General features: G+C 39.5%; 1 protein-coding gene across 4 annotated transcripts; it reads right to left on the bottom strand.

Moving 5' to 3' along the window:
• Positions 1 to 3,094: 3,094 nt before the first annotated feature.
• Positions 3,095 to 12,084, bottom strand: LOC131311820 (putative transcription elongation factor SPT5 homolog 1). 4 transcript variants are annotated; one of them, XM_058339403.1, is made up of 19 exons: positions 11,616 to 12,084; positions 9,835 to 10,082; positions 9,598 to 9,744; positions 9,314 to 9,475; positions 8,203 to 8,286; positions 7,748 to 7,818; positions 7,292 to 7,649; positions 7,016 to 7,171; positions 6,817 to 6,939; positions 6,635 to 6,728; positions 6,288 to 6,440; positions 6,132 to 6,180; positions 5,974 to 6,056; positions 5,809 to 5,887; positions 5,440 to 5,494; positions 5,259 to 5,355; positions 4,994 to 5,137; positions 4,535 to 4,635; positions 3,095 to 3,536 (listed from the first exon to the last, which is right to left on the bottom strand). In XM_058339403.1, the coding sequence occupies exons 1-19, from the start codon at positions 11,917 to 11,919 to the stop codon at positions 3,291 to 3,293; spliced, it is 2,754 nt and encodes a 917-aa protein (XP_058195386.1). In that variant the 5' UTR covers positions 11,920 to 12,084; the 3' UTR covers positions 3,095 to 3,290. The 4 variants fall into 4 exon arrangements, with proteins under 4 accessions (XP_058195386.1, XP_058195388.1, XP_058195387.1 ...); XM_058339405.1 differs by having other exon boundaries at positions 5,024 to 5,137; XM_058339404.1 differs by having other exon boundaries at positions 5,974 to 6,053.
• Positions 12,085 to 15,108: the final 3,024 nt, after the last annotated feature.

The following is a 15,108-nucleotide window of genomic DNA, read 5'->3' as shown; positions in this document are numbered from 1 at the left end:
AGACCCTTTGCGAACCAAAATCACACACTTCACCTTCTCTCAACGACGCCGGAGAAGCCTGTGCGAAGAGATAATGCCTCTATAGCAGCTGGAATTGGGTAAAAAAACGGTGGTTTCCCCAACCCTCGCATTCATTCCACGCCGCCTCCGCCGAAGTGGATCTAGTGGCCGTGAAGGCGCTGAAAGAGAGGGCTGCCGAGTGAACAGTGACGCCTGGTGGTGTGGCGAGCTGCTGTAGCAACGAGAACTCAGTTTCTGTTAAGCATCGTGATGTTCCTGTTTACACTAACTTAAACGAAAGTTTAAAATATATATATTCATATAAAATGGGGAAATGATATTAACACTCTAAAAATTGATGCAGACACTCCAAAATCAATGTAATTCTAATGCCATTTTCTTTTGTTTTTGGAGTGTCTGCATCAATTTTTAGAGTGACAATATCATTTCCCTATAAAATGATGCTAAAGACAAAGATTGTCTTTAGTAATTTTGAATTTGGCATATATTTTTATATTTTTTTGATTTTTTTTTCTCGAGACAAGCAATTAATCCATAAAAATTTGACCCGAATTTAGTAAAAGTAAAAATAATGAGAAACCATTTAAAAGACTTGGTCAAAAAGGAGTTTGGGTGCTGAGTGGGCTCCACGTAGTGTCCGAGCAGCGCATCCGGGCCGTCCATTTCGGTTTTAGACAAAGTGGATTTGGAGGAAAAAAAAAAGGGGAGAGAGTGTTGGGGTGAGAGGAGGGAAAGAGTTTCAATCTGAGCCGCCAAATACATGTTTGGACGGTTTGAATGAGCTGCTCGAGCATTACGTGTGCATGGCCACGTGGTACCCACCCAATACCGAAAAATTTCTCCAATGGAGGCCTTAGTGTGGATAATACTAGTAATAATATGACATCGTTTTAGTCTACTTTTAGTATATAAATGCCTTTTTCGAACGTGCTGGTCTTTTTGGTTGTTTTTTTTTTTTTAACGAAGTCAATCGTGTTGATTCACAAGAAGGTTGCTTATAAATTATAATTACTAAGATCCCGTTCCGCTTAGCAGTTTTTCTCATTTTCTCCTCCTTTATTCATAGTGACTCCGATTCTAGTCATTTGCTTTTGTTTGTTCTTAGTCTTTTTACCACTGAAACAAAATAACCTAAGGTTGGGTTAAGGTTAGAAACTCAGAATTAGCATTTTGAAAACATTATCAGAAATCTTGAATCCATAAACGCACCAAAACCCAATTGCGTGTACACAAAATTATGCACGTAAATATCCACATATTCATGCTCTAACTGCCTAATTTCAAGTCCTATTTAGCGGAAATCTTGAATCCATACCACTCAGCGGAAATCTTGAATCTATACCACTCAAAGCGTCTCCAATTATAGAAGGCCGTATATTAAAAGTACAGCTTCCGAAAGGAAAATAAAAAAAATTCCATCAAATTCCGCAAGTATCAGAAGTGAACAAGCTACACAGGCTGGAATTAAAAATAAAATAAAAATAAAATAAATAATCAGTTTACATCGTGGAGCATCAAATGCAACAAAAGAAAATAACTTTATCTTCTGTGCCCTCTTTAGATCATCCGATTCAATTATTCATTCATACAGTATTATTAGGCTGGGAAATCGTAGAAATTGCAGCAGACGTTTGCCCTTGTAGACTGCAATGCATGACAATTAGACAAAATCAAATGAAAATTTGCGATACCATTTCGTAATCTGCAAAAAGAATTTACTGATGGTTGACGATAGCATTACCTATGGATTCTCCAAGGACGTCCCTCTACCCCTAAACAAGGACAACCCATACAGCAGGAAAAATTCTTCCAAATGCCTTCACCACGCGCAATCAAACTAGCCTCATCCGCAGTTACAAAAACCTTTTTTTGCATGGCATTGCTTATATAGCCACTCGGGAACTATTTTGAATCACCCACAATCAGTTGCATTTTCGGATCGATAGCCACCTTTTCGTTAAGTCCATTTACAAGTCCTTGTAAGAAGACCCGATTTGCACTTCTAACTCAGAAGCAAGAATTTGATCGGGAACTATGAGATTGAGATTTGTGGTGTTTTTTTAGGTGTTTAATTGATTGTCCGCAGAACAGCCCCGAATTGAATTTCCCCCATGTTTTAACGTGATACCTTCATGGCTTCATCTTTCCACCTAAGAACCATGGACCAAATGGCAATGCAGTTGAAGTTGGAAATCTTCCCTCCCTTTTTACCAAGGTCGGCCCAGATTTTTCGAGGGCTTAAAGTGAAGATTAAAGATGAAGCCTTTTTCAAAGTACGAGGGGCCCAAAAATTCGTAAATTTTCAAAGGTTAGAGCAGCCGCACCTCGAGCTTTAGAGGTGCGCTCCTTTTACAAGTCTTTGTGCTACCTTTCAGAGGGGACTCCACCCTTGAGGGTGTGGGGTCGCGCGACCCCATGGGAATTGTCTTTACTTTATTATTGTACAAAAAATTCTTCTCAATTAATAGTAAATGATTCCAAAAAAAACTTGTGACTGACACTACATTAGATTATTTCTCGCTCTTAAAATTCATCGCTCACAATCTTGCTAAAAACGCAGTTAAACACAACGCGGAAAATACAGCCTTCACAATTTACGAGCACTAACGACATAGACAAGTAATTTAGATGTATAAATACATATAAAAGTTTAAGAAAATGCTCTATTCTAATGAAATTGAAAATTTTATGTTCTTTTATTAAGATTGTACATCAAACATTAAGTACTCTAGCCCTTGTCAAATTATTATCGAGCCCTTATCATATTTTTACCGAGCTTTTATTGAGCATATCAATCATTTATCGAGTAATTATTGAGCCAAACCTAGTCGAGCTTCGAGTTGCTTGAGCTCGGCTAATTTACTAATGGAGCTTAACGTTATGGCTCGAGCTTGTTCTTAAACCTAATGAGTTGAACTTGGGAATCGCTCAATTCGCTTCAACCCGATGATTGACCCCACACTTAGACATTTCTAGAGTTGCCACTACAGTCCCTTTACAAGTCTCTTGTAACGAAATCCCTTCGGTTTGATACAAGATGAATAAAAGAAGAGCCACGAGAAAAACATGGACAAAAGCGAAAAGGGATTATTCTCATTATTAGGAGAAATAGAGAAGTCACCCAAAATAGGAGAAAAAAATATAAAGCCAAGAAAACTCTCTTTCTTTCCCTGCCCCATCTATGGTTAAAGAAAAACCATGTACAGCAGAAATTGTGAGGAGCACTTGGGATTTGCAAAAGAGGAAAAACCCCTAATCTATGTAGTCTATCAAGATTGAGCTACTTTGGCCAGAATGTTTATTTCTAATATCATAACCTCAAAAGTTGCATCTTGCTTGACAATTCCATCACTACCATCAACACCTATCAGCTTACCGGTAGAACCCCGAAGTGCACCGCTCATTATCTTCACTTTGTCTGATTTCCTTGGTACCACTAAATCTATTTGACTGGAATGAGCAATCACTGTATCGCCGTTGCCACTTGATCCAAGGTTTATCCTGCATAAACCATCCTGACAAAAGGAAAAAAAACGTGTCACAAGTCTACCTCCAACAATGTTTCAGAGCCAAATACACAAGACGCATCAGCTCCGAAATACTCTGCATAGAAACATATGCAATCCAAGTGCGTTTCTGGAGAACTACTTCACAAACAAAACTACGAAGCTTCTTGCATTCCAAGAACAAGAGGTCACTCTAATGGCTTTCAAAGATTTCTTTTCTTCATTTTTTTTTCCTTTTTCGGCAGTTGTGTACAGTTAAATAAAATGAGAAAACGTCATAGAATTCCAAATAGTATGACCATAAGACTCTTTACCTAGAAAATTTGCGAGCCAAAATCTGCAATTTCTGAGTTTCTCCAACCCTGCAATTTCTGAGTTTCTCCAACCCAATATCCTCTATTTCTCCGATGAGAGAATGAAATTAACATGATATGTATAATCCAAAAGTGGATATAGAGGATACCACTGTTGATACAAACTCCAATCACAAACATGTATCTTCATATCTCATCTATGTTTCAAATACTTCCTCACTTTTTTCTCAACCATTATCCACTTTCCGTCGACATCTAACACTTTCCTTATTTTCATTTTCAAAAGGTGAATTTGGAGGATCATCCATTTGTTTTTCCATACTCCATATTTGGAGTGTGAAACCAGACCCATTCGAATAGAGGAGGAAATACAGGGTGGGATGGTCATGCCCTTGGTAAGTTCCATTATTAGGTAAAATGTACTCACACAAATAACTCTTTCAAGCACTGATTTTCTCAGAATTTCCTCTTTAATCTGCTTCCCTGTTACTGATGTCCTTCTGAATTGCCCACCCAAGGCAACCTGATGTTTCTAATTCCCAAAACTTCTGATTGGAGCCAACATCTTTCCTTTACACTAAGGCAACAAATCGATTTCTGTGCTAAAGCATTTACTAAGGCAACAAATCGATTTCTGTGCTAAAGTATATAAATGCAATAATACTCTCATTCCTGCCTAACAAAAATACATACCGAAAGCACATCTCGAACAACTCCAATGACAGTGTCTTCACCAGACCTGCGTACATTAACCAATATGTCTGGAAGTGCCCAAAGTTCTTCATCATCCCCACCTGTGAAGAAGTGGACATCAAACGTCCTACTTGCAGAAACTCAAAAGCAGATATGCAACATTCAAGATAAAGAGAAATAAAATAAGCTTAGAAACAATAGTGTAGAATTTTGTGCTTCCCAGCACATCAACAAAGTGAAAAGATTGTACTTCCATGCGGCAATGAAAATGCATAATTAGTTTTTACAAGCAGAGGCTTGTAGTAGTAACATCAAAATTCAAAAGTATATGCGTATAAAAAGGTTTTAGCTACTGAAGCCTAACCTTGCACAGCCCTGAAGTAAACTCCATATTTCATCAAATAGATGAAGTGTTACATCCACCGAATAAATTTTGATGACTAAAAAGAGCAAACAGACCTGCTGCAGGAGACATTACATCCAACCCACTTCTTCCAGGTGTCATTGGTTGCCAACCAGGAGTGTCAGGAAGATATGAAGCTGAACTTGGTGTCATCGGATGTCCACCAGGAGTGGATGGCAGGTATGGGCTCAGGGCATTTGCTGCGCGTACAGAAAAGAAGGAATGAAGAACTTAGTATTGTGTAGCGAAAGGGGGCGGCGTAAGTAAAGTAACTGGAAAAAGGAAAACTCAATGTATAATTTCCGTAGGTGTGACTATTACCCCTTGGCATTCCAGCCTCACCATAAATGTCGCTGGGAGTGTTGGCCCAACCTGAACCAGGAGTAGGCGCCTCATATCTCCTTGAAGGACTTCCAGGCTGAGAAAAAGATAACAAGAAGCTGTCACCACGTACTAAAAAACTTACTTGGATAGTGGTAACCAAAGTGACAATCATTCTGACCTGATACTGTGGACTTGTTCCCCAAGAACCAGGGCTTGCATTTTCCCAGTTATCCCTAATTTTGCATTCAAGAAAAACACAAATCTTTTAGATCTGTTATGACCAAATGGCGCAACCAGAAATCAAAAATCCAATGCAACCCAGCAACCCCTAAATAACATGCTACACGAGAACTAATCTACATCCATAATCAATTTGGTTTGATTACTGGCTGCATGTTAATTCATATTTTGCAAACCAAATATTCTTCACTATGTAAATTAACATGCAGCCAGGAAACATATTTGCAAACCAAAAATTCTCTTCACTTTCTAGGCCCTAATTATTTTCTCTAAACAACAAACCAATTAATGCAATTCAGCAACTGACCTAGGTGGACTCATTGGTGTGTACGGATTCCATGCTCTGTCACGCATAGGTGTCCTCATTCCATCATGAATAGGAGTTGCTGTGGTAATAGCAAAGACAAATTGATTGGTAAGTACATACATAAGTCTGAGCAACATAAGTCCACAATAAGCTTGAAAAACAAACCTCCAGGATCTCTCATCTGAGCCATATATGGATGCAATGGTGTGCGTGAAGGATGCATGGGGGTCTCACTACCCGTACCACTACTGGGGGAAAAGAACTAGTTAGCAAGTCTAAAAATCTATGCTACTTGGAGGAAACCAAGGAAAAGGAACAATTACCGATAAGGAGTCGAAACAACCGTGTTATCAGAAATATGATGACGATCAACTGTTCAAAGAAAATTACCAAAAAAAAAGTAGAAGTTTTATATGATGCTCAAAACAGAAAACAAAAAAAAAGAGAGGGAAGACAAGTTCCTAAATAGGTAAACATGCCTGCTACTACTTTCGACTCCAACTCGATCCTCACAGATGAGCCTTTAAAATCAACGACGCGTCCACGATATCCCTTGAAAGGCCCCTGACAAACTTTTACTGTGGTACCGACCAATGGATCATGTCCTCTACCACCTCTATGCCTTGCTCCAGCTGTAAGACATAAGTAGCATTGGAAACAGAGTTCTACTTCTTGAATGACATCATAATGAATAACAGAAAGTGTCAGGCAAGAATGTGAAAAGGAAAAATGGAAGGAACGGAGACGCAGGAAAAGGAGTGTTCAGACAGAGAAAGAAAGAACAAAAATATCCAAAACAGCAATCAGCATGATATCACCAACATACAGTCCATTGGAGCGCCTCTAGGAAATTTCCCTAGGGATTGCAGAACATGAGTTGGAGTTCTGAGATGAGAAAATCTTGAAGCCAGTGTACCACCCTAGAGGAAAGATGCAAGACCAAGACTCATTATAACAGCAACAAGAGCTCGGGAGAATACATAAGGAACAATCCGTAGATCAGTGTACATTTCTTTTGCCGTTCCCACATGATCTACCAACCACAAGATCGTGAAGCTCATATCCCCCGGTTCTGGTAACACCAGAAGTCACCTCAGAGCTCTCTGCAACATTATCCGCAAGGACACGTATCTGAATACAACAAACAGTTGCATCACTTGTTCATTAAGAAATAACAGATATTCGAAAGTTCAACAGAAAAGCTTACATCTTCTTTATTTGTATCGGACACTATGATAACTACATGCCCCTCGACCTTTATGACCATACCAGTTGCGCCTTCTGAAGCACCACAGACAACCTTCACATGATTCCCAGGTTCAAAGTACTTGCAAAGCTCCTTTTCATTCACAGCAAGAGTTTTCTGCAAAAAAAGAGAGAAAGAAAGTAGGAAATTGTTGCAAACTTACAATGACAAGGAGCACCAGAGAAAAAATAATTCAGACTAAAGAACAAATACAGAGAGTTTTCCGTGATGTCTTACGGGGAGGCCCTCCGCATTTGATCTGATGTGGACATTGTCTTCATCAACTTTCTCAACCCATCCCTTCAAATTTTTGAGATCTCCCTTCACAATAATAACTTGATCACCCTTCATAAAATGGCATTTCTTCCTGTTTGCAAACACTGTTGACAAACTAGCCATATCTCCAACTCCATGCTCGACGGGTTGCCGAAATTTCTCGAATTCATCAAAAGTTGGTTGTATGTTCTGAGTGCTGATTGATTTGATGGAGACATTTTTATAAAGGAAACCATCCTTGAACATCATGCCACCTATATTCTCAAAGTAATCGCCGGTCATTGGGTCATATCTACGCTCCACACGTATACGCATTTCTCTGAAGATACAACAAAAAGCAATGCACACTAAAACTTACAGCAGAAACACATGGAATTCCATCACAGATCCAATTAGAGATGATAAAAGAATGTCTACCTAGCTTCATCAACATTCATAAAACGTGCAGGTGGAACAAATCCCTTCTTTTTTGGGACTTCCCTTTCTTCCTGAAAGAGAAAGAATCAGACTTGTAAGAACCCACAATCTACTGATACCAAATTCAAAGCTCAATGTTGGGAATCCTTCGATTTTCTCAGTCTATGAGAATCCTTGGCTCAATTCTTTTTCCGTGTAAAAAATAAACGGTCTTGCTAATGTCAACCCACTGGACTGACGATAAGCACTCTAGAAGAAAAGGAAAATACATATTTCTTTGCACTCTTTACACCATTTAATACACATTCACAGACTTACTATTATAAGCCCATTGAGCTGATTTTAGAATTTTCCAAAAATAAATTCACATAAGGAAAACAATACAAATCCCCTTACTAAATGCAGAAACTTCAACTTCTTAAAGCAAAAATCTCATTAGTAAGCGGGAACTTTACCAATTTATTTGCAAGGGCCTGTAAGTCAATCCGTGGGATTAGTTTTACTGTAACTCTCTGCTGCACATTATCCACGTCCACAACCTATAAACAAAGAATCTTAAGCTTAGTTAAAATGCAGGGGCAAAAAATGTGCAACCAAATTCCGAAGTGTTCGAATTAAAAATGGAACAACTACCGCAAGAATGAAAACAGGAAAGAGATAAGAAGAGTATAAGATTCCCATGGTCCTTAAAGTATTCAGTTTGTCTCATTTTGGTCCTCAATGCACCAATTTTATCATTTTGTTGTCTTAAGCATGTGATTTGTATGTGGTCCAATCTCTAATCCACCTTTTAAATCATTGGATAGTGGATACCGTGAAGGACAAATGGCACATTGAGTTATTTATGACTCAACCAAAGGATGTCTATGGAAAGAAAGTGGAGAAGGCAATTAGGAGGGAACCCCAGTTCTCTTTAATCACAAGTGATTCACTTTTGCTATGAATAATGGATCCAATTTGATCATGAACAGAAAACACCATTATTGAACACAACAAAGAACTATATCTCCAATGAGGAATTTTTTTATTTTGATAACTCGAGGTGTCCGAGTTTGCCCTACTCGCATCTCGGCTAACCTTCGGGGACCAATCTCACTGTCTACCAAACCTCCGTATGGATGGTCCCACGAAAGTTAATAGCGCCTTGAACATTTTGAACCTCAGACCAACCCCGCTTCTAATAAGGAACTGTATCCTTATTAGACTTACATATTGAAGCTTACTGAATTGCCAATATTAGCTCAAATGGAGGAAAAACTCACTCACTCGTGCTCACGATAGATACTAACAACGTCAAGCCATATCCATATGCACTCTGATGCTTGATTCGGTCAAGCTATACAGCAAACCCTTAGTCCCTCTGGTCCCTACTTAAACCCAAAGATGGTTCGTTTTCATCTCCACATGTGGTGGATATATTAGAAGCTCCGTGCAAAAATACGAAACAAATTACATAATAAAGATATCAAAATTAAAAATTGGTACATTGATGATCAAAATGACGCAAATTGAATACTTTAGGGAACAATGGCATATTTTAGACTAAGAGGATCAAACAGTCCTTACTTTAGCGAGATCCCCTTTATAATCTCCTTTCTTCACTCTGACCCAAGTATCCCTGGAAAGATCAATTGCTTTGCTTTTCACTGAGACAACATCAGTCATTTCTTTGATTGGAACGAGTATTATTTTAGTATTCCCATGAATTAAGCGCATACCCTTGCAAGCCTGAATAAAGATGCTAATAAGATCAGTTCTGGTCACATTATACAACGTCCCAATATATGATAAAGCATTTATGCGGAGCTCATCAAGCAACACAAACAAACAACACATCAGTAGTTGTGTACCTCCTTCACATGGGCTTCTTTGTCTGCCTCAACATATATGTAGTCCTTGAGATGGTCAAGAGCTATGGCTGACCTAATTTGCAACTCAGATCCTTCATCAAGATACTTCTGCATCAGGCAAACAGCTGCCTCCCGCTCATGACCAGTCTAGTGCAGGCAAACAGAATTTGAAGAGATTGTTATAATGATTATCAGTGTCATTATAGGTAATGAACAGCAAAGCATTAGCAACCATACCTTACATTTCACCATCCAAAACTTCGGATCCCTAACAGATGGCAAAAGAGCTTGTTGCTCTACATCTGTTGTCTCCTGTCTCTCCTCATCATATTCTGTGTGACTCAATCTGGCGTATCTTGCCTGAATACTTCTCTCAAGAGCTTCAACATCTTCTTGGTCATCCTCCCTTGGCGACAATGAGCGGCAGTGCATCCTTCTAACGTCATCTTCATCTTGTAGATCAGTCACATGATCTACTATGAAGTCTGTATGTTCAGGAGCCCAAACAATCAGCAATAAAAATGTAAGCCAGGTTTAAACCAGCTAAATAAAAAAATGATTTGGAAAAAAGGAAACCTGCACGACTATGAGCATAGTGAAACATCCACTTGAAACAAAATACGCAAGCCAAAGGATGTCGAATTTTTCATTGGATTCAGAAGAACATTAACACAATAATTCAGGACAATCACCAAGCTCAAAAAGAATAGGAATGTCCAATTTCCGTCAAGAAAACAACAACACATGCAGAATTGATGACTGCCACTACCATAATATTTCATGCTCAAAGATGAAGAATACAAATTACGTTGGACCAGTAGACACCAATATCTTAAGAGCGAAATGAATGCTATAAGTTAATATTCTCCTCACAAACCATCACCACGAAAATCAAAAAGGAAGCAGAGGAGGAAGAACAAAAAAAAAACAGTATGTAAAAAGAGAAGGCCTCCATTACACTTGCTACATATTTCACTCAGTTACACTTGCTACTCCTTGTGTCCATTGCCAGAAGGTCTTACACATTTTATGATATCAGTTAATTTCTAACGAAACTAGTAAAATGACAGAATATAAGTAAAAATTCATCTGCATCACTGTCCTAATTTTATTTCCAAAATTTCTGTGGTTTCTTCCTCATACTTCAATATTTCAAGTTCGCTAGGAAAAAAATACAGCCAAACCAGTAAACATCACTCTATGGATCCTGAACCTTAAGTACAGATACATAATCGTTACAACTCGGGTATGAAGGCAAGGTGTCAATCGTCCAAATCAATCCAAGATGCTTTAGACAACTTAGACCTGTCGAATTAAGAAACCACTGCTCCCAAACATCACAGAGTCATGTAGAAATTAATTAGGACAGAGATTTCAGTCAAACTAAAATTGTAGTGTTGGCCTAACCCACCCCTAATTCATTGATTTTGACAAAATATTTCAGGCTCCGAAAACACAAAGGCTCGCACAATCGACAAACCAATAGAATCTAACAAACAACTGAACTAAAATCCAAAAAGTTGGTCCATTTTTTCAGAATTTAAATACATTCCCAGCAACAATGGCAATAACAGAAACTATCTAGTCCCCAATCATTGGCGAATGGGCAAGGGAGGATTGAAGACAACATTTGGCAATATTTGCACCAAGTGGCTACTGTCAAATTACCACTGAAATAGTAGCTCCCCCATACCTCCAAGAACTGACTTGCAAAGGGACATTTTGCTACCAAACTATGCCATCAAATCAAAGCAAAAAGGCATCAAGGGGCCAGCCTACAAATCCAAACCAATATCACATAAATCAACTTAGTTTTCCCGCACGCAATTCCTATAAGCATCCCAAATTCCGAAGTTTTCGAAACCTATTTCAGCCAAACAACATTGAAAACAACAAATCCATGCACGTCTAAACCGCAAAAACACACGGGGAACCCAAATTTCATACGCAAATGTCGTATACGCATACGGATGACATTAACTAACATGTGAAGGAAGGAGAAGCAAAGAAACCCTAACCCTCTTCGCCGCCATCATCATCGTCTTCTTCCCCGTCGCTATCCACCTTCGCATACTCGTCGATGTATAGAGACCCTGCCCGCCTCTTGGGGCGGTCGCCTCCTCGACGACCACCACCACCGTCGTAAAACTCACCGTCCTCCTCCTCCTCATCCTCGTCTTCATCCTCCTCCGCCACGTCGTCTATGAACTCAGATCTCCGACGCTTGCGGCCACACTTTCCGTCCTCCTCGTCCAGAGCCTCCTCCTCGTCTTCCTCTCGCTCGAGCTCCTCGTCGCTGTCGTCTCGACGCCGGTGAGACATGTTGTACGGCAAAGGGTTCGCGATCGCTACGTTTCAATAGGGTTTTGCTTTTACAGGCGTGATCGTACGTGTTGTGCATGAGCGTATGTGCTGGTCTGTGCACAAGGTCTGTGCGCACCGGCCTTTTCTTTCCCACGCACGCACAGTGGCGTACAGATCGACTGGGCCTGGTGCTTTTGAGGATAAATTACGGTAACCATGCTACTGGTACAGATAATCTGTGCATAGATTGTGCACAGATTTTGTGGTGGGACCCACCACGGATTCCACACAAATGATTCAAGCCGTTCATTAAATGTAAAATATTTTTTCAAGAGTCTCCGTAAAAAATCAGCTCAATCTAATACCTATAAGTATTCGATCCAATTATCTAAATTTTCATTCAGATTTCTGGATAATGAAAAATTAGATGATTATATCAAGCATCTATAGGTATTAGATTGAGCTGATTTTTTATATGAACCCTTGAAAAAATATTTTACATTTAATAAACGGTTTGGATCATTTGTGTGGGACCCATGGTGGGCCCCACCACAAAATCTGTGCACAGATTATATGTACCAGTAGCATTTCGGAAATTACGGTCAGTCCAAAAATTGCCCATTAATTAATATTGTCCATTTTTATTTACTTGCAAGTTTAGGTAAGAAAGTACGAGCCTTTCCTTGATGGTGCATTCTTAAATTGGGCTGAAGTTCTTGAAAATATAAGCTAATTACCTGGATTGGCCAGTAATTTATCCTGGTTTTGATGAAAGGCCCAAACCTAAGGAGCGGGCTGGTACATTACTTCGGTGTTACTCAGGTTGGTTGATACTAGGGGTGCAAATGGTTCGGATTGATTCGGTTGTGTCCTACTTTAATGATCTTGATCTCAATTCCAAAATATATTGAAATCCGGGATCGGACAAAAATCTTACGGGCTGAACTGAACCAAATCAATCCGTGGATTTGCGATTCGGTTCACGGTTAATCCACGGTTCTAAACTTTCAATTCTTTCCCTGTGTCACATATACAATAAGATAAAAAAAGGAAGCGAAATTGGTACTAATAGGAAATTGTTTATCCGATAATCACAATTATATACACATCGTCAATGTATAATTTAACTTTGGCTGATACATATGTACATGCCCGTAGTGTTTTAACTTATGCAATACTCGGGATTAGTTTCGTAAATTTGGACACCGTACACAAAGTCACGTAGACCCTGTTCATTCTAGGTTTTGGGGAGGTAGAACCGTGCGCATGGAATTTTGAGACCTCTAAACAAACAAGTCCGTAGTAGTGTAATCAACAACTCAATGAGAAAAGAGAAAAAAACTCGAACACGTAATGATCTCTACGAAATGAAAAATACGAATTACAGTATGAGTGTCAGCTCGAAAGTGAGAACCAGAAGAAGATTATGGAGAGGGAGAGAAAATACAAAGATTAGCTCAACCTACTCACTACATGACTCTCCAGAAACCTTGCATTAGGAGGTGTTCCGTTAGCGAATAAACTTTGAGAAAATTTCTGTTGCAATCAAGTTGTTTGGTTTTTCCGACGGTGAACAAGTCGTAGAGGGATATGTAAGTGAAAAAATTGTTGAACAAGAAGTTAAAATGCCAAAACTTGTTGATTAATGTGAACGAGATGATAAAAACGCCTATGTTTTCACCCATAAATTTTTCGTGGAAACACCCCTAAGACTAGGGCCATAAACAAATCGAGAAGCTCACGAGCTCGGTTTGGCTCGGCTCGGCTCATTTAGTAAACAAGTCGAGTGGAGTTGGGCTCGTTAAGAGAGGCTCGGTTCGATTAAAGAGGCTCGTTTAGTAAATGACTAAGCTCTTGGCTCATTAAGTCTTGAGCCGAGCTCGAGCTCTAATTTTAGACTCGTTTAGTAAACAAGCCGTCGAGCTCAAACTCGACAAAGCTCGACTCAGCTCGTTTACTGCCTGCTTAAGACTGACGAGGAAATCTTACCCGGGCCTACGCATAACGAACATTTCGGAGGGTAGTCTTCCCGCTCATACATGGACTACGAGTCCCACGAACCAAAAAAAAACCCTAATAAGAGCAATTGAAGAAAAAATAAAAAAAGGCTCGAGAAAGCTATAGAAAATCGAAGAGAAAGACACAGGCGATACAATCGCAACTCTCTGATGGAATCGCCCAGCTCTAATGGCCATCTTCGAAGCATTCCAGAAGAAATTGTCATCGAAATCCTCTCGCGTCTACCAGTCGAATCCCTGCTGCGATTCAAGTGCGTTTCAAAGGTATGGTGATCTTCAATCTCCGATCCTAAATTCACACTTTCTTCGTCCCTAAGGCGCCTTCGAATCGCCTTTAAATCTTGCTATTTGTACTCTGTCAATGGCGGAGAAGCTTCGTCAAGCAATGCTCTTCTTCCAAAACCAATGACGGAGTCGACCTCCTCGTATTGGGTATTGGGTTAAGATCTTAGGTTCGTGCAATGGCTTGTTGCTTGTAAGCCGCTTTGCCACTTTGTACTTGTAGAACCCTACAACTAGGCAATCCACGAAAATGCTCTCGATTAAGATAGATTTGCCATTCAAATATTGTTTTATTGCTGAATCTGGACTCTGTTATGACCCCTACTCTGATGATTACAAGGCAGTCATGGTACATCGTGGATTAGTCACAGTAGTTAGTTTAAAAAGAAAATACTACCAAGACTTGCAGCTTCGCTAATGAGGACAATGGAATGATATTGGATTCTGGACCAGTAGTGAGAATGAAAAGTTGCACTGGGTGAGCACTCGCTTTGGAAATCGTAATATCGACTCTTCACCCGACAGGAGGATTGTGTATTTCGATCCGCTTACCGATGAATTTGTAGAATTACAAATGCCACTAGTACCCAGCAATAGGAAACACAAGAGTAAAATACTGGGGTTGGGAGTTGTAGAGGGATGTCTTTGTATGGCACGCTGTGTCTAGGGAACTGGTGATAAAGTTGAACCTATTTATACAAGCGATGAAGTTGAACACGATTATAATTCTGAAGTTGCACCTGGTTACAATTTTATTGATATGTTTAAAGCTGATTTTATTGAGGTGTTGGTGATGAAGGAACATGGCGTGGGAGAGTCTTGGACTAGTGTTTCCATAATGTCTCGATGAAGTTGAACACGATTATAATTCTGAAGTTGCACCTGGTTACAATTTTATTGATATGTT

This window comes from Rhododendron vialii, chromosome 12a, assembly GCF_030253575.1.
Source record: "Rhododendron vialii isolate Sample 1 chromosome 12a, ASM3025357v1".
Lineage (NCBI taxonomy): Eukaryota > Viridiplantae > Streptophyta > Magnoliopsida > Ericales > Ericaceae > Rhododendron > Rhododendron vialii.
This window is presented reverse-complemented; position numbering and strand designations above follow the sequence as displayed.

Excerpts from the sequence above, each read along its gene's own strand:
- LOC131311820 (XM_058339403.1), bottom strand. The coding sequence starts at position 11,919 with ATGTCTCACCGGCGTCGAGACGACAGCGACGAGGAGCTCGAGCGAGAG. Across the intron at positions 6,441-6,634 it reads TAGAGGCGCTCCAATGGACT|CTGGAGCAAGGCATAGAGGT; the intron begins GTATGTTGGTGA and ends TATGTCTTACAG. Across the intron at positions 5,495-5,808 it reads ACACCAATGAGTCCACCTAG|GGATAACTGGGAAAATGCAA; the intron begins GTCAGTTGCTGA and ends ATGCAAAATTAG.